Source organism: Saccostrea cucullata, unplaced genomic scaffold (genome assembly GCF_032062105.1).
Source record: "Saccostrea cucullata isolate Sc308-1 unplaced genomic scaffold, CSIRO_AGI_Scuc_v1 ctg9838, whole genome shotgun sequence".
Classification (NCBI taxonomy): domain Eukaryota; kingdom Metazoa; phylum Mollusca; class Bivalvia; order Ostreida; family Ostreidae; genus Saccostrea; species Saccostrea cuccullata.
In genome coordinates this window covers 1-24,568 of record NW_026924712.1, presented here as the reverse complement: position 1 = coordinate 24,568, position 24,568 = coordinate 1, and the positions used below count along the sequence as shown (strand labels likewise).

At 33.0% G+C, this 24,568-nt stretch overlaps 1 protein-coding gene across 1 annotated transcript; it reads right to left on the bottom strand.

The window, feature by feature from the left end:
- Positions 1-1,535: 1,535 nt before the first annotated feature.
- On the bottom strand, positions 1,536-22,000 carry LOC134267087 (uncharacterized; the record flags this gene model as incomplete). Its single annotated transcript, XM_062749302.1, has 4 exons — positions 21,912-22,000; positions 20,653-21,346; positions 1,748-1,929; positions 1,536-1,599 (listed from the first exon to the last, which is right to left on the bottom strand). Coding segments are annotated over exons 1-4 (1,029 nt in total), but the record flags the coding sequence as incomplete, so codon positions are not given.
- Between the last annotated feature and the right edge of the window lie 2,568 nt (positions 22,001-24,568).

Below are 24,568 nucleotides of genomic sequence, written 5' to 3'. Positions count from 1 at the left end.
GGTTTGCAACGAGCTTTGCTCTAGTTATTTTATATGTTGTTTTTGTAAAGTTTTAAGTCCCAAATGCTACTTTTCTCTTCGTTTATTATAAGTACAAACCAGTAGAGCTACAGTCTCGACAGAGACTACTGGTTTCTTTTTTATGAAATCACTTCCGGTCTAAGATATTGCCGATTTTATGATTTTTAAAGGGTCAGGTTGTCCAGAGTTTTTTCTCATGAATGGCTTGAGATAGAAACATTAAACTTTCAGGTCTGAAAGACTTATTTCTGTAGATATGCTTTTCGCATTTTGTTTTTACCGGAAACACCTCACATCGGCGCTCGCTATGGTCCGAAAAAGGCATATTGAAATTTCAAAAATTTCGACGCTGTTTCTTCCTTGTCCCTTTTTCAGTAAATAATTTGTAAAGACATATTGAACAATACTTATACAAAATTACAATATCTTTCATCAAATATAATCATCAAGGGTCTTGCCTCTAAAAGAAGGGATTTTGATGGGCTAAAAGCTTTTTCTCAAAACTTCAATAACCGTAAAAATTCTGTTATACATTATTAAAACAAAGTTGTACAAAATATTTAGTGGCAACCAGTGACATCATCAAAACATCACCGGAAGTGGTCGAAAATGCATATTTTTGCCATTATTGACACATTTTTGGGTGATAGCTTTCATCGGAAGAATAAAACTTAATTTTCTGCCTATTGATGTCACTCGAATCGGATGTAGCCAAAAATAGTTTCTTTAATCAATTATTATCTTCAATCATATCTTCCAGAACTGAACTGTTAGTGACAAACATTCGTAAAAAATTTTCGCTGCTGTTTTTTTTATACAAATACAAATATATATCGGCACAATCACAATTACAATAATTGGCAAAGTCAGACTGAACATCAGTGACTCTTAATCTTATTCTACTATAAGGTAAATTAACCTTATGGACTTTTTATATACAAAAGTGTTTTGGCATACATTCAAGTCAGAAACATTTTTATTGATTAAAGCTACATGTAATAAAATAGTAAATATAGTAAAATGTAAATGTCTGAATATAGAAAGTGCTTTTTGCGCAAGTATTTGAAAAAAAAAACTTGTAAGAGACTTTCTTGTCGATATATATTACATTCCAGATTGACGTTCTATAAATTTTAATTAAAATGGCAGGGATAAAAGGAAAAAAATGTAGGACAATATGCAATTAAGAAAGTCATAACATATGGGCTAAAGGTAAAATGACATTTTTAAACAAATAATCATGTGCAATCACCAGCGTGGTCGGAGTGAATTGTCCGATTGAAAATTACTATATTTTCAACGTAAATTTAACACAGTTCAATTTTTTTCTAAAAGGCCCAGGGAAAAAGTTATTTTTAAATTATCTATACTGGTACATTGTTCTAGGCCAGGTTGTTGATAAACGTACCTAATGAGCAAACAACTCCTGCATCTTCACCATGGGTACAATCGTGTGTACCAAGCTCTGATTTAGAACAATGAAATAAATTAGTCTCCGTTCCTGTACATCTAACCTCGTCCATCCATATACTTCCATGTCCTTGTCCAAAGAAAGCACTGTTCTTTACTGCATTTTCCCTGAAAAAAAGAATCTCTTCAATATCACTAGTCAGTCTTATGTTCTATATTTCAATTTTGATGATCTGCTGATAATCCTTAATGAAATGACGATGAAAAAACGTAATGCATGTACAAGTTAATGGTTTTGATTCTCTTCCTATCTAACCTTGAAAATCCTAGCATAGAGCACACTACAGCAGCATCTATGTCATCCCAGTCGTCATCACAAACAGTTCCCCATGCACCGTTATTCTTAACCTCAACTCGACCCATAGCAGCTGTGTACCCATTTACAAGTCGAATATTTTGAGCTCGAACAATTAATTTGATAATAATCAAATTTCTAACCTGGGAAATGTATTTTATATATTAATTTAATAGTCAATTAGTGAGCTCCAAAATATATATAGTCATTAAATTAAACAGAAAGGATTCGAGTCTGTCTGTACCCCCTACTCTTAATCCAATGATCTTAGAATTTGACCAGGCTTGGGGCGAATTACATTGTAAAATAGTGAATTACATTTGGAATACTTCAAGATTTTCGACATTAATTTACCATTCCCGTTACTCTAATTTTTAAGAGTAATGCATTAAATTACCATTACTTTATCTTTTTTAACTATTTAAAAAATAACTCTTTGAAATCAAATCTTATCTTAAAAATGTGTGAAAATCTAAATGTGAGATAATTGTTCTTTCAACATAATAAAAAAGTGTATTTAAATGTATACAGGCAGTTTATTTAAATAGCTTAACTTTTTTCATTCATTTCCTTCATCTAAAAAAAATTAACCTAAACAAAGAATTTCCATATCCATTTTAATTTTGGAAATTAGAAAATTAGTCGAAAACGTCTTTTTTTAATGATCGAACACATTTTATCATCAATTCTCGGAAAACACACAGCTAGGTTAAATGTCATTTGGGAAAACACCCAATCAACGTATTCATTCGAGCCTTAGACATTAAGAGTTATACATGTATTCAGATAAGTCATAAATAGCAGAATTAAATTGAACGCTTGATTAGCATACACGCTAAATCAATACATGTATTTGATAGATCAAGAGTCAAATACAATGAAATTTCTAAGTGTGACAGGACCTAGTTCTGGTTCTCAGTATTGCGAACTTCTAGAGATCGAACGTTCGAGTTTTTGGGAGTAAATTTGTTTAATTATATAGAGAAAAAATAAAACAGGGGTTTCAATTTTGAGAGATCAGAGTTCGAGCCATCGAGAGTCATTGTAGTGACTTTAACAAAAGAAGTGCCCGTGCTTTCTTATCAACTATCATTTCATACCATTTTAGACATGAGAACTAGCTGTGTACAAATCTAGGGCTAATCCATAGTCGGATAAACGGATGGACGGACAAGGTCATTGAGCAGTGAGGGATCTTTATCGTGCCAACGCCTGCCGCTGACACGGGGCCTCGGTTTTTAAGGTCTCATCCGAAGAACCCGCAACTTCACTTCAATGTGCCGAGCGCATGGCGAAGGAACCAATTTTAACGACTAGGTCAGTCGCGGCCGAGATACGAACTCACGACCTCCCGATCACGGAGCGAGCGCTCTACCGACTGAGCTACCGTGAACGGTGCCTTAGTTTGAGCAATGATCATAAAGTACCTCTTTTGTGCCAGCACATCCTGCGACACAGGACTCGATTTATACACGTTCTTGTGCTGCAGCGGATTCGAAACCGCGACATAAGCAGGCACGTAGCAACAGGGGGATCTTCTCCCACCCCCCCACCCCCACCCCCACCTTTTTTTCCCAACATTACCTTAACTATTGAAAATGTCTATTGAAAAGATTATTGCTCCCCCACCTTTTGTCACAGTATTTACATAGCAAGGAATTATAGGAAAAAATTTGGAAGTGAAAGGAAGTTGCCTTTGAAAAAATGAAATCCCCCCCCTTTCCCCCCCCCACGGAATAGGATTTTCGAGTTTGGGTAATTTTGAATTTTCGTTTTTTTTTTTTTTGCTTGTTAACTTTATTTTGATAAGTACAAAAAAAATTCTCAGGTTGACCCCCCCTTTCAAAAACGATGCAAAGTGCCTGATTAGGACCAACTTCATGCTTTGCGACTTTATCTAGCGAACATTCTTTCCCCCGTACCATGCAAGCAACGGTACTATATGTTAAAGCAAGATTAAACTTTCTGTATATAGAAGATGTTCCCTCTTTTTAAATCTGTTAATACAAGTGAAAGCAAGATTAGAAGAAGCGGGAATACCTACTATACAGGAAGGAAAATAATTCTAGAACTCCGAAATCAACTATCCGTAGGAAAACTCCTACTCTAGACTCTAGCGTCTATAAGTTAAATTTTCCGAAGGGGGTGGGGGGTCTTACTTACAGTCAGTTTTCCGGGAAAAAGAAATTTAGAGGGGAAACCCTAATCTAAAACAAGAGTACGTTCAATAAACAATGTCATCAGCTCGATGATATAAAACATAGAAATTATATGCCATTAAGCTTGACTTTCTCTAATTACTTAGTATTGAAACTTTAATGAGTTCATAACAGTTTTTGTGATCACTTCTCATCAGAGAAGCTGAGAAGCTCATGTGAGAAGCTGGAAAACAAGGGATATTCAAAAAACTGCTTCAAAAATTAATAGTCAAGAATCAGTAAACTAGAGTGAAATTAAACGCTCCATTGAACCTGCTGTAAAACTTTCAAATTTCAAGAATTTCAAAGTTATGTTAACTGAAATACTAGCAACCAATGTCTGTTTTATAAACACATGACCAGGTGAATTACAATGAACAAAGATGATATAATGGACATCAAAAATGGGTACCGTCCTTGGCGACAAGGACAAATAACAACCAATGTATATTTGCCAAAATTCAACAAACTATCACTAAGTATTTTGATTGACTTGAAGCCACATAAGAAATTTTATAGACATCATTTTGGGGTAGTTCACACTGTTTTAAAGAAACATTTGAGAGTAAAAAAGTTTAATACTCCAAGATCACCGAATAATTTGAAAAATGAGTAAAAATGACAGCGTGTAGGAATATCTAAACAATCATTTTTTTTAAGTTTTAAAAAATGTACGTATCCTGTATATCTGAAATTCAAAAGAAAAATGGAACTTGAATTCATTTTGCTTTGAACCATTAAAACAAATTTACAATGAGATACACTTGACAAAACAGCGAAGGCCTGAAAAGAGCAATGACTTGCAAGAGCACACAAAACAGTTATATATTTTATTTTCTTAAATATTAGTCGTCTTGTTCAAACTCTTATTGGGGAGTAATTTCGATTTCTGGAAGAGTCTAGAAAGCATTTTTTTTTAATGTGAAAGGTTTATGTGAGGATGGAGCAAGAATGAGGAATTCACTACATTAAATTTAATCTTGACAGCGTCCAAACCCATAAGAGTAAAGGAGTTCTGGGGATAAAAAGAAAGTCAATGTTTAGTCACATTAACAATATTGACCAGCACTTTCAATCTTTGACTTGTTCCATTTCCCAAACTTAAAAAAACACATTTCAGAAAGAAAAAAAATAAGTACAGGAGATCATAGGATCTTCCATATCCCAGTATACAAAGGGTCATACTAAAAATGTGTTCTAAAACAATTAGAAACTGATAAAAATGTTATGGACATGTGTTTTAATTAAAAGAGAATACTTTAGTTTAATCATCAAGACTAAATCATAGAAAACGTTATTTTTTTTATTCCTGAGCACCGATTTAACCGTTGACTTTGGTCTTGGTCAACATACATGTATATCACTCCGGTCCGATAGATCAACTGTTGCCCGAGACTCTGTCAACAACTATGTACGTGAGGTTATAAGAGAAACAAAATTAATACATAAAAAATAGTAAAATTGTGGAAGTGTACTTTTTGCAAAATTAGATACTAATTGAAAATCGTTAATGATTCTCTAACTATTAACTGTGATTTGATTTCATAATATACCGATAATTATTATTACTGTATGTTGTCGAGTTATTCAATGAATACTGTAAATCTGGAAATTTTTACGTCGATTTTATTTTGTGAATTCGGGTCAAAATGCTGTTGATTAAATTTTACGTTTCAAAACTTTGCGAATAACCACTGCTTTGTTTACAGTTTCTTACTGGTGTTTTATTTTTAAGAAAAATATTTTTGCGAATGCAATGAACTCGAATATTTGCTAAAAATTTATCTACAGCAAAAATTTCCAGATTTACGGTATCAAAGCAATTTTTATTGTTTTTAAAACAAAACAAATTCTTACCTTTAACAAATGATATGTCTTGAATGAAAATTGTTGTCAGAAATAATATCTGAAACCTGGAATATTTACAATGCATTTCCTCTCAATATCACCAAGTTGTATCGCTTTTTTATTGGTACATTAATAATTACAATAAAACATGTATCGTGTTTTTCAGAAACATCAACAAGGAAGGAAATACGAAATACTATAATTACACAAGAGGTCCACGGGCCTTATAGGTCACCTGAGTATCATGTAACAACTTTCCAACAATTGATTTGGTCGTGTTTTTAAACCAGAGGCTATGAAATTCCCAATTTTGAAAGAGTCACCATTGCTTATCATAATTATAAATACACTTAGCATGCTCACTCGAGTTACTTAATACCCAGAGGTAGAACACAGTGACAAAGAGAAAATGTACTTCCATTTTATAACCAGTTATGCACCCCATCCCAAAGGAACCACTGACCCTGGGGCCACTTATTTCAAAAGTTAAAAGTAAATACCCAAAGACAGAGAAGAAGATTTTCAAAGATTTAATGTATTTTCACTATATGATCAATAGAGCCCCGCCCTAACACCAGAACCCCTGACCCTGGAGCCAAAAAATTCACAATATTGGTAGAGGCACTCTTGTTCATCATAACTATGTAGTACTTAGTTAGTTTATTTGATACCCAGGAACATAGAAGAAGATTTTCAAAAAATTAATGCATTTCCACCAAATAATCAATAGAGCTCCGCCCTAACACCAGAACCCCTTATCCTCAAGCCATAAATTTCACAATTTTTGGAAGAAGCACTCTTGCTCATAATAACTATGTACTTAGCAAGTTTATTTAATACACAGGAGCAAAAAAAAAGATTTTTAAAGAAATAATGCATTTTCACTATATAATCTATATAGCCCTGCCCTACACTAGAACCCATGATCTTGGGGCCATGAATTTAAAATTTTTTGGGAAAGGGGACTCCATGCTCTTTCACTCATACCAACAGTTTGACTGCTTGATGTCCAGGAGTAAAGAAAAAGATTTTTTAAGATTTCATTAAATTTAGTGGTTTGACCCAACCACTCGGGCCTCAGAGGAGGGGAGGGGGGGGAACCATAAAATCCACATTTGTTTTCCCCTTCACCCATAGATGTTGTATACCAAATTTGGTTGAAATTGGTTCAGTGGTTTCAGAGAAGAAACTGAAAATGTTCAAATGTTAACACACGACAAACAACGCACGGCACAGACAAAACGTGTAGCAGTAGGTTACCTGATTGATTCAGGTTACCTTAATATACCAAAACTACTTACTTCATACAATACGTAAGTAAGTGCTCCGTAACCTTTTGCAAATAAATATTTATTAGTTTGAATAACCCTAATTTTCTTTACACTTACTGTGAACTGAAAATTAAAGATAAAAAACGGTGATAGTATAGAATTCAATATATTCGAGGGAAAATCTAAAATTTTCCTATAAACCATTCGGACCGGTCCTTCGGATGAAACTATAAAATGAGATTCTTGTCGCAGTATGTGTTGCATTAAAAGATCCCTCACTGCCAAATGGGCCAAATTTATATGAAACATTCCACCGGCAAGTGGTGGCATCTCCAAATTCTCGAGAGAGAGATTTAAAACAACAAGCAAACATAAAAATCCGGGAGTAAATCACTATACAAGGAATAAATAGATCATATTACTCAAAAACAACACATCCATGATTAGTCATTTTTAAACGAAACAAACTCATAGGTTTATTCAAATTTGGAGGGGGACGTTAAACAGAATACGATCAATCAATCAATCAAAATTGTTCAATTTTTGTTTTATGTTTGTAAGTATGTTGTATAGCATCCCTTTTAAAAAATTTCATCCATATGGTGTAGCAAAACATTTGCCGAAGGGATGTTAAATATTTGAGAACTGGAGGTGGGATTGTGATACAGAAAGTTTAAATGAGGATATGTAGAGGGAAAATCTGCTAGTGGAGAACAGCAGTGACATGGCCTCTTTTCTTTTTAATACTACAGAAACATGTATTATTTACAATTTATTAGCATCAGAAAAATTACTTAATTCAAAGAGGAATATTTTAACTTCATTCAATATTTCAAAAGTATTATATTTTTCCTGTCCACAACTGACTTTTCTTCAGCGAAAATGGGTTAAATTAAAAAAATAATGAATTACAAAATATGAAAGGACTTAATGACTATTCTCGGAAGAAAAGTTCATCCGGTGTAACGTTGATATTTGCCCCGTGTTGAAAATTGAACCAGGGGTCATTTTTCAACGTTGAATACTGAGATCAAAGGTATTGAATTTAACCCTAGTCCGTTCAAAACTGAGTCGGGTCTGGAATTTGGATCATGGAGCCGGTTCAAAATTAACAGCATAAAAACACATGTTTATGACTTGGTTTCCACAACTGTGTTTTAACCATAGACTTCGGAAACAGAGGAGGTAAGGATGTTACCCCCCCCCCCCCCCCCCACACACACACACACACACTTTAATGAAATCATCATTTTTTTTCAAAAGTCAATTCGATATTTAAATACACCGATGACGTATGATCAAGTAATATTATTTACTTTAGTTTATATGTGGAGTCGATATATCCCAGTGAAAAATATAGTGTTAAGTCACTAATGAATGTGCCACAATTGTTTCATGTTTGTAAGTTTCACTGACTATGTAGGGGGCCAACTGAAAATATACTGTATAAGAAAAGAAATGGTTTCTTCATCATCTTTTCCAAAGTGAACTTTGTATCTTGTAAATAATATTCCATTAATACCTGGCAATTTTATACGTTTTTGTTATTCTTTTCCAAAATTTTGTTTTTCTTTTTTAAATTATGTCATTCCTGTTGATAAAATATTATTCCTAATGATTAGTTGTTATTCTTCTGCAAAATTGATTGATTGATTTATACTGTTTAACGTCCCTCTCCAGAATATTTCACTGATATGGAGAGTCACCATTGCCGGTGAAGGGCTGCAAATTTCGGCCTATGCTCGGCACTTACGGCCTTTGAGCAGGGAGGGGTCGTTATCGTGCCATTATCGTTATCCTATTCGATAATTTTGTCATTTCTATTCGATAATAAAATTATTTATATAAGATAATTCTAAACATGTCATTTCTATTTAATTGAATTTACAACGTTCTAGTTTTGTCATATTTCCGTGAATGCAATTATTGAAAAAGAATAAAAAAAAAGTTAAAATTATGCGATAGATAAGAAGTTTATCGAAAGGAATTATATTTTTTTCGAATAGAAATGGATGCTGGTATGTTGTCAAAATTTTACTGCATATATTTAAACCAAATAGTCGAATAAAAAAGATAAAATTATTGAAAAGGAAAGAAAAACTGGAAAAAGAATCCATGTTTTCAAATATGAATGACATTGATTAAGAAACGCGTCTTTTCAAAAGAATGAAATATTATGAAATAGGAATCACTTTTCCCTTTAATGGGAATAGCAAATTATCGAATACAATTACAAATTATCGAATAGAAATAACAAGTAATCGAATAGGAATCACATTGTATGGATTATGAAAAATGTTTTTAGAATAAGAAAAATCTCATGCTCAAGGTTATGCTCCGAAAACGATGAATTTTTAAGCCAAGGCAGGCTACTGACAGATAAGTTTGTTGCAAGGAATTCACCAACCTTGTTTAAAGTCAGCATTACTTAACAAGCTATGGTCGCTATATTTATCTTTTTCAAAAATATAACCTATCATTATTCATTTTAGCCGATTTATTCAATTTTTAGGCTTTTAATTTTGTGAATTTTTATACTAAATTTGACTAGATGGGATGTTCTGCCTACTTAATCAATATCCATGTATATATAGGGCTCATTTTTGAACCAGATTTCCAGGAATTTTGTTTTATGTCCTATTTGTCGTTATTTATGGATGCTATGGATTTTAGAAAGTATTGTCCAAAAATAAAGTTGTCATGTTTGAAGATAACTGAAATCGTGTACTGATCAAATGTACATACATGTATATACACAGGATGATAGGTTTATTTCTATTATTCTTGAAAAGGGAAAAATTGAAACCGAAATATATAAAGAGAGATAATGATAAATTCCGTAAAACAACTTCCCAGTTCAAAAAATGTTTAAACTCTGAGGTGGGGTCAATATTCAAAAGGGTCAATTTTCAACTTGTTGAGGTCACCTGGAATAAGAAAAAAAAAGTTATCAAGCTGTTGGAAAATGAACCCGGGTGTAAATTCAACACTTTTAGTCTCAATTTTCAAACACCGTTTCACAGTTTGAAAAAAAAAACACCCTCGGTTCAATATTCAACGTTGAAAAATGAACTCCGGATCATTATTCAACTCGGATCAATATTTGCCTTTGAGTCAACACCTTCATACTTAATTAACAGTAAAAGAATATCAGCGTTCAGAAAAGAGGGAAGGACAGGCCCCCTGACAATATGAGAGGCATGAATGTCAAGTACCAAGGACACCATCGTTTATGTTAAATTTTGAATAATGTTTCATGGGGTATTCCTGTGTAAGATTATTGGTAATGTTCCCCATGGCTTTACCAGTATTAATCTAATGTTCCATCAAATTAAGTTGAGCTGCTTAAAAAATTCATTTTTTAACCCTTTGAGGTTGCTTCTTTGTGTGAGCAAATAATTTCTTAAAAGGGACGTTAAAAAACAATCAAACAAAACCATTTGTGGACGAGGATTTACTTGCTGTAATCAACCATATCCATAATTTCCTCTAGGACATAGCAATTGGTAACATATTCATTATAACAAAGAAAAAAAAGAGGGTGTGCACAATTAATAAAGTGAATTTTATTTGCCAATAATTAAGTTTGAAAACATTGAAACATTTCTTTGGTAAAAAAAAATCCAAAAGTATGTTCATTTTGTTTGTTGTAAAGTACATGTGCACCCATGCTTTAACGCCACAGAAGAAATTGTTTCCTTGTTGGGATATATTTTGAAGTATATTTAACATTTCATATTTTCTATATATAAAATGTACATTAATGTTCCTATTTGTTTCCGCTCAAATGGATATAATAAATTACAAAACGTGTATAGGTACAGAAGCGGTCTCGTAACTACAGTTTAATATTATATACACAATATACATCTCAAACTTTCCTTCTTGACAACTCATACAATCTTTAAAGTTCAATGTACATGTCGCGTACAAGTTCGGAGTTGTATACAGTTGATATATGTTGCAAAATAAAAATGATTAATGATTGTATATTGTTTAACGTCCCTCTCGAGTATTTTACACTCATATGGAGACCCCACCACGGATTGACTCCTTACTTCGTGACTCTAGAGCAGATGCTCCAACCATTGCGACGCTCAAAATAGAAAGGATAACTACAGCAGAACTGTAAATGACATCTTTGCAAAGTAACAAGAGGTTGGTTAAAAGACACGTGGCTAAAAATAAATTCTATCACGGAAGATAAAACAAGGGTTTTTTTTTTTAGATTTAGGAGATACATGTACTTGAAACGGAAAGGATAAATCTTATGATTTATTGATCAAACGTACACTTTTTCCAATAAAAGGGGTCTCTTCTTTACCCTTATTTTTAGTAAGACCATTGTTTTACTGAGGCATGAATAAGAGCTAAACTATAGACTACAATAAGAAAATTATGTAGAAAATACATTCTATTCAAACTTAACTAGATTACAAACAAGATCAACAGGCACCGATTCTCTTTCAAACCCTCTCCCCTCACCCTATCTGCATGGTTCCTGCATTATTGACAATGTGACAATGACTAAATTTTAATTGTTTTCACAATCCCACCTTGTAAATATCAAAACAGGTTTGGGGATACCTGGTTGTGTACTTTTTCCCCCTGCTACCTTAATTGCCAAACTGAAGGAATGGTTGTGTTCCCCGAACGTCTACTGTAGAAAACAAACATCTAATTATCACATTCAATTAAGGGGCCCTCTATGGGGTACAGGAGAGAAAATGATTTTCAGAATTAATGAATTTTCCCTATATAAACAAAAAAGTCTCAACCTGACCCCAGGGACATATGGAATTCACAGTTTTAGAAGAGACACCCTTCCTCGTCAAAACTATGTACTTGGTTTGTTTAATACCTAAATTTTACTTTCACTATACAGATGAGTGTATAATCTATAAAGTGCTAATCACATTCATGCCAACAGTTTGACTGCTTGAGATACAGTAGTAAAAAAGATTTTTAAAGATTGCATTACATGACTGTAATTTTAGTAGTTTTTTCCATCCTCCAGCCCGCCCGAGAGGGACAGGGACCATTGAATTCGAAATTTTTGTTTCTCTTTACCTTTATATGCTTTAAGCCAAAATTGATTGTAATTGGTTGAGCGGTTGCAGAGAAGAAGCTGAAAATGTTCTAATTTTTACACACAATTCCTATATGCTCCATTCTAATTAATCTGGCGGAATCCGATGTTGTCTTCTTTGTCAAGCCCATAGAGAGGAGTAATATCCTGATAGGCGAGGATGCTGTTGGCCTTAATATTACTATAATGTCGATTTGGCGGACAATGTACAATTCTTGCGCATATCACCACATTAAACATCTTAATTGTTCATTGTAAAGCTTCCATCCAATTGATACTTACCGGTATGCCTCAAATCTATTTACTCATTCATTCTTACCAACCTTAAGCTTTGCCAATATACAAACTATACACATGTTTGCCTCAACATACGTCACGCCAGATAGATTTTCTGATGTAAAATACATGTAAAGATATAAAGACTTCTCTTTGATACAAGAGGTCTTTGGGACACAATGCTCTCCTTAGTCACCTTGGCCCTGCTACTATTTTAACGAGAAGTCTGTGAGCCAATACTCACTAGTAATACACCCGCTTTAATGCGAATATAGACTATCATGTTGATATACACAAGTTCAATTATGGGCAGAAGCACAGATAAGTTGACAATAGCAGTGAACAAAAATGAATCCTACCATATGACATGCCTTAACGACGTTCATCCTGATATTTAAAGTGTTAAACTTTTTTTGCCAAGTATATTTTTAGTTTCTTCATACATAGCTAAATTAAAATTCAAATCAAAAAATGGGGGTCAATCCGCTTCTTTTGGCGCTACAGTACATTTAATATGACCTTTTGCACTGAAATTTGTGTCGTAATTAATAGCCATTCTCTGTAACCACTTAAACTTCGTTGCCACTTATGGTCACAGATTTTGATGAAACTTCACCCATGCTTAGTACTTGACACCAGAAACAAATATCAAACAAAATTTCGTTGCTATGTGTCCCGGTGGCTATGGCAACAGCCTGAAAAGTTTGAAAAACCGAGATTTTCAGCCACTTTAAATCTTAACTGTGGCTTAATAAAAACTAGAAAAAGCAAACAAACCATTCTAAAAAAAATCATGACACCCTGATGTCACTTATACTGTAAAGAAACTGTTTAGAATGTATCTCTAAGTAAGTGGTAACCAAGGATACATTTGTAATACATTTAAAATGCTGAAATATGATGAAAAACACTCCGTATTCACTAATGGTAGGTGTTACATGCTCAAACTCAAACAACGACTTAAGAAAAACAATGAAAATGTTTGACCTTAAGTATATAGGTATAAGCAAAATTATTTTATAAATAACTTTTATGGTTGCCATTGTAACACAGTGTAACCATGCAAAACCAGTAACTAAGATTGGGTTAATGCTACTGTCTTGAGGAAAAACATGAAAATTCAAGACTAGCAAATATGCATCCTTAGAACCTTGCAACACCAAAACCATAAGAAAAATTCGATATAATTGCTACTTTATAGTGTTACCATGGAAACAAAGTACCAATGCTTAAACGTGAATTATTCGTCTCTGCATTAAGAATTGAATTGCCATTTAATCAAGAAACAAATTAAAGGACTAAGCTTGAATAGTACTTATCTGTTAGAACTGAAGTTAAATATCATATATTGATAAAATTTGATGAATAAAACAACACTATTGCTATGGTTACCAAGTAGGGAAAATGTTCGATTTTGTGAACTTTATATCAATATTTTTCAGGTTTTTAAGAATATATTTTCTGCTTATTTCCATAGCAACGCTCTATTTAAAAAATCTAATCTGAATTTTTTCAAATGGAAAAACTTGGAGCACACCAGCATCTTATAAAATTGATCATTAGTTATGAGGAAATGTGCTTTTTTAAAAGATAGGATCAGATTTAAACATACATAGTGTTACTTTAAAGGTTCTCTGTGGTATAAAAACCTTTGCAACCATTGCCAACCAAAATGAAATAGCATATTTTGTGCTTGGTATATGTTTCAAGACCTCTTTTTTCTATAAGTTGGTCATATTTCATCCTATAATTGCTTTTTATTTTTACGTGTATGACTTTATAAAATTCAATGAATATTTTTTTTTACTTTTGAATACTTTTTTACGATAGTAACGTATGTAATAGTTGATTTACCAAACATGTTTATCATGCATTTGAGACATCCGACCTTCAACTTTTTGAAACAATCATTGCCAAATGTTTGCTTTGCCGCAAATGATAACTATGGGGCTCTAAACACGTTAAAATGCCCTTTTTCGAACTTTAAGACATGTTGCCATGGTAAATATAAAACATAGCAACCAATTTTCCCTTTATTTCAGTTTAGGGTATCAATGACTTTTATCATATAGAGTTTGGAGAAATTCTGAGACCATGCATGCCACAGCTCCTATATAAAATTTTAGATCATTACAGAGAATGGCTCATAAAAATTAAATTTTTGACGTTTTCTTCTAATATTTTTATCCAATTAAAGCATGAAACAAAATGAACTCTTAGTTTGTTTTAGAAAAGACACTTTAAATTGTGACTAAGAAAAAGTTTTAAATTGCTTCTCATAATCAATTATTTGACCTTTCTGCACTAATAAAACATGATTTTTTCCGGCATTGAAAATTTAATAAGCGAGAAAATTATTTTAAAATCTTAAACTTTTTCTGATAATTTAAGCAAATAGGTCAAAAGTATCTTGAATATTCAGAAAAGAACATCAAAAGTGGGGGTATATGATGTAAATTTTCAGATAATACTAAAAAAGTGTCAATTTTACGTTAAAATTACGTTAAAAGTTTTTTCCCGGGTTTTCAGAATATATTTACTATATTTGTCACACTTTGTTGAAAAATATCATAAGAAATAATTTAATAGATATATCAGAAACAGCATAACACATTTCACTGCCAAAAAAAAGCTTTGTGTGCAACCACCATGAAACAATAGGAATCCAAAATTAAAAGTACTCTTGTAGTTCAAAAGGGGAAAAACTGATCATTTTCGTTTAAAAAACATTCCGCCACAAAATATATTCCCTAGCTTAATTCTACTTAAAAGAAATTTAAGCGCGGTTTTGTCATTGAATATTGTTTAATTTGCATTGTAGAGTTCATATTTAATGATAGAACTTAAAAATGATGCAGAATTTTATAAATAATGGACATGACCAAAATCCATCAAAAACGTTGGATCGAACCTCCTTAATAGAGAATGTACTAAAATTCCAAGCATCTGCGATGAGTAGTTGATGAGAAAACTGCGACAAAAATGTTTTATGAAACAGACAGACGCACAAACAAACAGGAAGTTGACATCATATTTCAACAAAAAATAAATCTCACCATACTGCATACCTCAGAGAAGATTGTGTTAAAATTCCAAGCATCTGCAATGATAAGTTGCTGAGAAAACTGCGACGAAAATTTGTTACGAACAGAAGGACGGATAGCTAGACAGATGGGCGGACCCACTAGGGTATTACAGTATACTGTGGATCTTCAGAAATCCGGACGCCTTAATATCCGGACGATTTTGCATCGGAACGGAATTTTTTAATGTTATTTTGTCTTGATTATCTGGTAATCCACATATCCGGACGCTTGACATATCCGGACAAATTGACTAGGAACCAAAATGTCTGAATAAATGGGCTCCACTGACCCCTCTCTCCTTCAGAGTGAGGGTATAAAAACCGAACTTCTACTGGTACAAGTAAGGAAAAAAATATGGCAGTAACAAATAAATAAAAGAATTCAAGTCGTCATATATTCAAATTAATAAAATAAAAGACAATCGATATAATGTAAATAAAAAAGCGTAAGAAAAATATGTTTTTCCTACCTAGATTTTGACCCCGTAGCTAATGACCGGTCCTTCGTATGAGACCGTATAAACCAAGGTCCTGTGTCGCAATTGATGTTGGAAGGAAAATTTAATTGCTTTGAAGGCCGAGTATAGATTTGATTTGCGGTTTCTTATGGGAAGTGGTGGCGTCCCAAGATGAGTAAATATTCTCGTAAGAATATTAAAGAAACAACAAATAAAACTATTTTGACCCAATATCCGGTTCTTTCACCAGCCCGTATGGGCAACGACTTAACCAGACCTAAAGCAACTCTACACTGGGATGTTGGATATAAATATAATGAACTACAAGCGGTATATTGCATACCCCCCCAACCCCCAACCCCCCAAAAAAGTGATAATCTGAAAATTTCTTGTGATGTGCTGAATTATATCAATTGTTTGAGTAATATCAATTGACAAAATATTTTTAGTTCCAAAGTAGGTTATTGACAATTTTTTTTTACGACGGAACGAACTAGACGAATTTTATATAATTTTTCAGAAAGAGGAAACACTGGACAAAATTTGCTCAATTTTTGCTATAAATTTTATAAAACGCAGGCCTGATCAAGAACAATATTTATATATTTCATTGTTATTATTTTTCTACACATTATTTCTAAATACTAAGCTTGAGCAGACCTGCGCTCGGTGACTTTAACTTAAAATATTGGGATAATATATACCTATTTGTATAGTAACCATGAAAATTTTAAATTAACGTAATTTTCCTGACGTCATTTCAAACATATGACGTCATTCCTTATGAAAATATTCAGTACTTTGAAGTCTGCAGATATCCCCCTGAACATAAATAGAACATAATTATATTGTTTCTCTGAAAAAGTTCGATTTGATGGGCAAATATTTCTCATAATCAATTATTTACATTTGCAAATATTTTTCTTAGATGAAACTATAAAACAGAAAGTATGATCAATTAAGAAATAAACAATGCTAAAATATTCTCTGAAAAATGAACTTAGTTGGTCGTGTGATCAAATCTAATGAAGCCCGAAGGGCTTCTCAGTAGATTTGATCAAGCATTACTGAAAGAAGTCGGTTTACTTTATGCATGAAATGGCCCTGTAGATATACCAATTTATTGATCAACACTTGATTTTCTATTTGAAGTATTAATTTAAAATAGAGACTTGGTGCTTTCATATCCTATTAAAAAAACTTCTAAAAGTCCAGGTCTAGGAGAACTGGCTTTTTGAAATTGCAATGTTCTTGAATTTTTGTGTAAACAGGTACAATTGAGTACTTTCAGTGAAGAAAAATAATATGAGCGCACTCTCTAATCTAAAAAATAAAACATGTCCATTAATCCTCAGAAAAAGTTCTATCATTTACTAGTTGCATATTTTAGATCAGAGGTTGCGCTCTATGTTAAATATCAAAATATAGCTTTAAAAATTGGCCGTTTTTGTAGACTTTTTCAGAATATGAGGAAATTGACGCATTTTGTGACGTCATAATGCATTGACTAGCAAGAAAATGACGTCATTTTTATTAGATATGCAATCACCAAAGATCTCAGTGATATCTAATGCATTGTTAACTAAAACTATGCTATTTCAGTTTTTCAGAAGTTCACAGGGCCAAATAAGGCAAAAGTGAACCTTGTTCTTTATTTCCCAGTGAACTTTTTAACATTTTTGTTTTTTTTTACTTATATTTACTTTTGAGACATTAGATACCCAGTAATACTGCATTTATGACATGGATGGGCCGCCTTGTTATGTTGTGACGAGTAATACTGTAAACCAATTTTTATTCGCGTGCGAGAAATATCCGCGAGCTCCTCGACCTCTTTCAACTCGCGAATATTAATCGCCGCGAACCATTCATTTTGCTAAGGATTTGTAGAGAATGTTTCCTCGGTCGGGGAAATTAATTGTCGCGGATTGGTTTTAAACTGACAAATCGCAAATAAAAGATGACACGAATAATACTTGGTTTACAGGAACCTAGGGTATTGTTTGGTCTTGAAAGTTAACATCGCTCCAACATTTGAATGTTTACATTGAATGTTTAGCAGTCCATTTCAGGAAATCTCTGTTAATAGTGAAAGAAAAATGATTGTTGCTGAGAATAATCTTACTGTTTCATGAGTTCTTAATATATTTGAAGTCAAAAGCGGTGGTATCGCCTGTTTTAGTTTACATAACTCCAAAAGAATTTCGGGTTAAAAAAGTATGTGCCGTTTTAGGCTAATCATAGTATTTAAAACATTATTATGCACAGCAAGAGAAGATTAATTGTACATCTTTTTTAATTAAAAAATATCAATATTTTAATCATTTTATCTTTTTCATCGTTATAAACTTTAAAAATATTTCAAAACAATTTGCACGTTACAGAAATATGTATACAGAATATCTCGCTTTGTTATTCGGTCACGCTATGACCTCTTACCCCCAAATAATTTTGATGCAGATATAAACAAAATTTCTCTTTAATTGATCAAAGAGATATTTGCAAATGTAAAAATTTCTTTATGAACTTACTATAGTATTTGGGGGGTCATAGGTCATAGCGCGACCGAATCACTCAGATCTTGTTTACATATATTTTTTCTGTAAGGTTTCGGAAATATTGAGTTAAAAACGCTAAACGAAATAAAATAACTGACACATACATGTATTAGGTATTTTTCATTCAAAAAATGGTCAACAGATTTTCCTTTGGTGTGAAGAATGTTTTTAATACTACATTTATAAATAGCTAAAATTGCACCAACCTTTTTAAAACCTAAATTTCTTTGAAATTATGTTAACTAAAAATTTGACTTCAAATATTCAGAACCCATAAAATAGGAAGATTATTCTCAGTAGGGATCATTGATCTTACTTTATAAACAAGGAAAATATGAACTGGACTGCTGAACGACATTGTAGTAAATACTGAAATTTTTGAGCGGGACAACTTTCAAGACTAATGAACTTCTTGGTAATTGCGCATCACAACATAACAATACGGCGGCCAATTTGTGTAATAAATGCAAATATTTACATTTGCAAATGTTTTCCTTTATATAACACTACCAAAAGGAATGTGTATCTATAACTGTATAAATACAGGTACGGGGTCAAGAGGTCATAGATGTGCGTATGGATAATCGTTTGACGTAATTTCTCAGTGACGTCATAAAGGGTCGACGCGCGTTCAGTGGATTACATACTTGCCGTTGAGTTTGAAAAATAACGCATTTCACACGCTTAAAGTCACAATCAGGTAAATATAAAGTATGAATAAGTCACAAATGTAAATATAAGTAATAAGGTATCATTTTAAAACATCTATCGGGCTATAAATACGGATACGGATTGGTACGAGATTAAATTCATCATAAAGCCCTTCGGGCTTTATGGAATTTAATCTCGTGACCAACCCGTATTTATATCCCGATAGATGTTTAAAAATGATACCTTATTTCTTAATTAAATTGGCATTTATTCGTCTCAAATGTAGAAATGAGTGATAAAACGAAACTGTTAAAAAAAGAAAGACTTTACTGGTAAATGAACTTAAATGGTACGTGATCAAATCAACTGAGAAGTCCTTCGGGATTTACAGGATTTGAATATATGACCAAATAAGTTCATTTCCAAGAGAATTTTTAGCATTGTTTTTTATTTCTTAAATTATAGACTATTATTACATTTAATTTTCTTACATTTATTCCTGTTTTTCTTAACTAATTAAAATTAACAAACTTAAAGTATTTTATCAAATACATTAAGTTGATAGCCTATCTTTACTAAGGTGTGGCAAAACGTTCCATTCATATTATGAGGTTTTTTTATATAATTTCTTGGCAATGCTGGTTGTACAGAAATGTCTATAATTATTATCCTTGTGAATTCTAAACTGTTTTCAAAATGGTTTAAAGTGTAACAAACATTATGATATTTGCATTTAAAGTGATACACAATACATTTTATTTATAATTACATGTATTACAATTTTTTTCCACCAGCAAAATGTTTTTTTTTTAATACAAAATCAGGAATTCCCTAGGTTAGTATTGTTGACGAATTACACCCTTCGCTTAAATATAGGTTTGATGATCATTCGTTGAGTCTACAGAAAAGCAACAAATGTAACAATCACAGGATTTCTTTTTATCATTTCTTTTTTTGTTTCACATTGGTTTCGTTGTGTTCCGTTGAGTTTTTTTTTAATTATCTTTCTGCTATCAGTGCAAGTTTTTCAAAATTTTCAAGAGCTTCAGAATACAATAAACCAAAACGACTTTCTTTGTAAGAGTCAAGCAGTTTGCAAAGTGTATTTTCACAATTCCTGCTTTGTCCCATCTCCAGATAACAAAGAAACATCAAAAATAAAGCGTATGATTTGTCATACATTACGAAGTCAGTCATCGGACAAGCACGGACATCACTCTTAAGATCTTCGGGATAAAAACAGCTATGTCTAGGTAAGGACATAAACCATGAGCAGTATTTTTCTATTAGATGCGTAAAATTACATCCAGGTTTGCCAATATCTGACAATAATAAACTATTATAAATAAAACCCAAAGTTGGGCTATCTGTTAATTTGGTGAGAACATGGCAGAGCACTTCTATTGCAGAGTTATATTTTCCCTGGCAATACCACAGTGTCGCTAAGTATAGTCCTCCAGATGCCAGAAAATTCCGTTCTAAGATGAAGGCTGTGATGAAGGCAGAATGATTTTAGCCACTGGATACCTTTCACATCGCCTTTTGTGGGACCTTTTGGAACAACATGCATCAAGGTAACACGTTTCTCTAACAGACGTGACTTTAAATTATTCCAAAATTTTGTTGAAAAATTCCTCAAAATCTTATTTGAAGAAATTGGGTGTATAGGAAAGCAATAACAAACATCGTATTCCTTTTGTATGTATGATGTAATACATGGTCCGTGACTTGTGATATCGGTGCATTTATTGAAGCTGTATTTATGACACATTTCCAAAAACCTAATCCTGGAAAAACAATCATCATCAGACACTTTGTCACACTTTTTTGGATAATGCGCAAGTTTACAGAAGCTTGGTTTGCAACCAATGTCACTTGCAATGAATGTAATATATCTAGAGTATGTCAGCCCTTCTAATTCCAAGACAACAGTTCCTTTTGTGGAGGACCACATTATATCAAGATCACTCCATTGAAATTTAAATCCTTCAGCGGAACTTCCAGAAATAAATTCATCACTTATCTGACTAACATTCTTCACCTCTACATAGACTCTGCTTATTTCTCTTCGCAATTTAACATCTTCCTCTGTGCCTATAGCAAAATCTAAGTATCTCCAAAGTTCCCTGGTTCAGAATTCCATCATTTGTTTAGTAGGTGTCGTTCCTTTTACATGAAATATAGCAAAACATGTTCAGACATTTGATCGTACACTCTTTTCTTTGCAAAACATTTTTAAAATGATTTTTTTATTATGTTTAATTTTACTTAAGTATGGAACACCATATTAACATATATTCAAATATTTGTACCTATCTTCAATTCAATTTTACCTATCTTCAATTCAATTGTACCTATCTTCAAATAAATTGTACCTATCTTCAAATGAATTAGAGAAAGGTACAATTCAATTATACATATCTTTAATACAAATGCAATGAATTGAAGATACATGTAGGTATACAGATTTAAAGATAGGTACAATTGAATTTAATCTATCTTTAATTAATAAGATATTTGTCTGATAATTACTCCCTTGATCATACGTCATTTCCGGTACGCCAGAGCTGGTGCAAAAGTTTATCGGAATCTTCATCTGGCTGCCATACAAGATATACCAACCTTACCTATATACATGTGTATTTTAATAAGTACTGGTATATGATGCTTTTTGTACATTTTGAATTTAACTGTATTTCTTCTTTATCCTCGTTATCGCCACTCTGTAGGCTCTGTTCGTTTTCCTTCATGTTCAATATTATCTCCAAGGCAGCGTTCATTTTTTTTATAACACAAAACGAATTGCACCTTGGTATAATTAAATTGTACCTATCTATTTTTAGATATGTACTAGTTGAACCTATCTTCAAATCAATTGTACCCATCATAAAATTAATTATACCTATTTTCAAATGAATTATAGATAGGTATAATTCAATTGAACCTATCTTCAATTGAATTAAAGATAGATGTAACTCTCTTAAAGATAGGTTTAATTCATATGTACCTAGGTATAATTATTTAGAGATAGGTATAATTATTTACGCCTATCTTCAAATCAATTGAACCTATCATGAATTCAACTGTACATATCTTTAATTCAATTGTACCTATCTTCAATACGTATGAAGATAGGTGCAAATATTTGAGTATATGTTAATGTACTTGCGTCGTTATCTGACATCATACAAGCAAAATGCATCAGAACACAGGAGTCTGAGGTTTTTATCGTAACTTTCGATTTTGTGGTTTAGAATCGAGGATGAGCTGTCAAGGTGTAAAAAGTGCCATGCACGGCCCATGTTGTCAAGCAGTCAGATTTTTTTAACTTGAATAAATAGCACAAACAAATTAGTCACAAAAGTCTTGGTCAAACCAAGACCTATTTGTTCATCCCCCAACCAAAAAAAATTACGTTAAAGTAATCCTGGTGTTTTTTTAAGTCGAGGGTGGAGTATTGGTGTGGGGGGGGGTACGATTTAAACTTCAGACTCCTGTGATCAGAATTATTTTCATATGTGACTGGTTTATATATTCACATATGTCAACATGCAAGATAATTGTGTAGACATGCAAATTATTTATGTCAACATGCAAGATTATTATGCCAATATGCAAGAAAATAACCAATTTATCAAAATGAGAGATATTTGAGTTGGTTTTATCTCCTTAATTATCTTGCATGCTGACCTTAATATATTTACGGGTATGTCTTCAAATGCTAGGCAAGCTCACTGCAGCTTTTTTCTTGGTTGTATAAATCAAATAATACATTTCATAGAGATCTTTAAATGACGGTATAATTGTAAACAATTTAACGCAAGATGGGGATTAGACCCACAAGCGTTGATTGTAAGTTACGTAAATTATGATAATGTCTGATCCCCGAAAAAAGAGGAGAAAAAAGTACCTATAACACACGTCAAACAAAACATCACAAGAAAAGGTAAGCATAAAGCTGGCACAAAGTAGGCCGTACATATGACGCCTAAATCATCATTTCAGATTTTATTCAGATGACGTCAAGATGATAAAACGATAAATGTCTGTTGTGGTTCTCAAATCTTTAAACATGATAGAAAAAAGGCAGTGCGGCAGAAGAGCCACGAGAAAAACTAAATAGTAACACGAGTAGTATTCGGATATAAACGGTAGACTAAACCATTTCATATGGACAAAAACCGAAAAAACACATAACAGTTTACAAATATATATTCATATAAGCCGTGTAACGGCACAGTACATATAAAACAAGATCAGTAAGCATTACAAGCAAAGGTTAACAAACAGATGACACTTTAGAACAAAAAGGCGGGTATCAGACTGTAACTAAGTTAGGGACCAGGCAAAATTTATCACAATGATGGGACCAGTACAAAACAAAATTCTCATTTTAAAAAAGTATGTGTCCCATGGCCTTTTATTTGAAAAAAAACATCCGTCCCATGCCTTAAGACTAAAAAAAATGTTACTGTCCCATGGTAACATCTTAGTGTTGGTGAAATAATTGTTACAAAACTAAGAGTCTTTCAGATTACAGATATATCGATATTTTTTTTGTTCGTTTATTTCTATACTTTGTAATTAGTATTCATTAATTGAACAGTCAGGCGATCACTGCCCTGCGGGTCCTGACATGCATTGCTACTTGATTCTTTGTGCTCATAGGGGGACTATGCCCTTTCCTTGATGTTAACTTTGCAATAGACAACAACTGTATGGTTTTCTTTAAATTTATTTAAGACTTGGAAAAGCATGTACAATTTTTTGTAGTTCATAACTGTGATGGACAAAGAGGGAGAGTTGGCGTTAAATGGCCGCATTGCATAAATGTACAATAAGAATTAGGGTCCAGGAAGGACAGCTGGCATACCGACTAAAGAGTACCGGGCAAAACCAGTGGCCCTGTGTTGGTCACAGGTGCCTGGGATCCCAAATTTATGTACTAGACATTTGGGCCCGGGAGAGTTGCGAGCACATCTGTATACCCTGCTTCCGGTGATTGCTACTGGTCATCAGTACTTTAACACCCAAGTACTCCAGTACTAAGCCTCCCCTCCTGTTACAAGAGGTGGAGGGGGCCCCAGGCCTGCAGACTTGGCTACGACCCCAATCGAAAAACTTGTCACTTGACTTTTTACTTTACTTTCATTAAACATTGCCATAGTTGGATACTTTGTAGACAACCTGTCTACCCAACAATGTGCCCACCAACTTAAATGCTGGCTGGGCAGGGAAACAACGAGCCAGATATGTTCAACAACCCTCCCACTTATCCCCCCGGACCCGCCCCCCTTTAATACAATGCGACAAAGATTTTATTAAAGGGTTGTATGTAATTTGGCTGT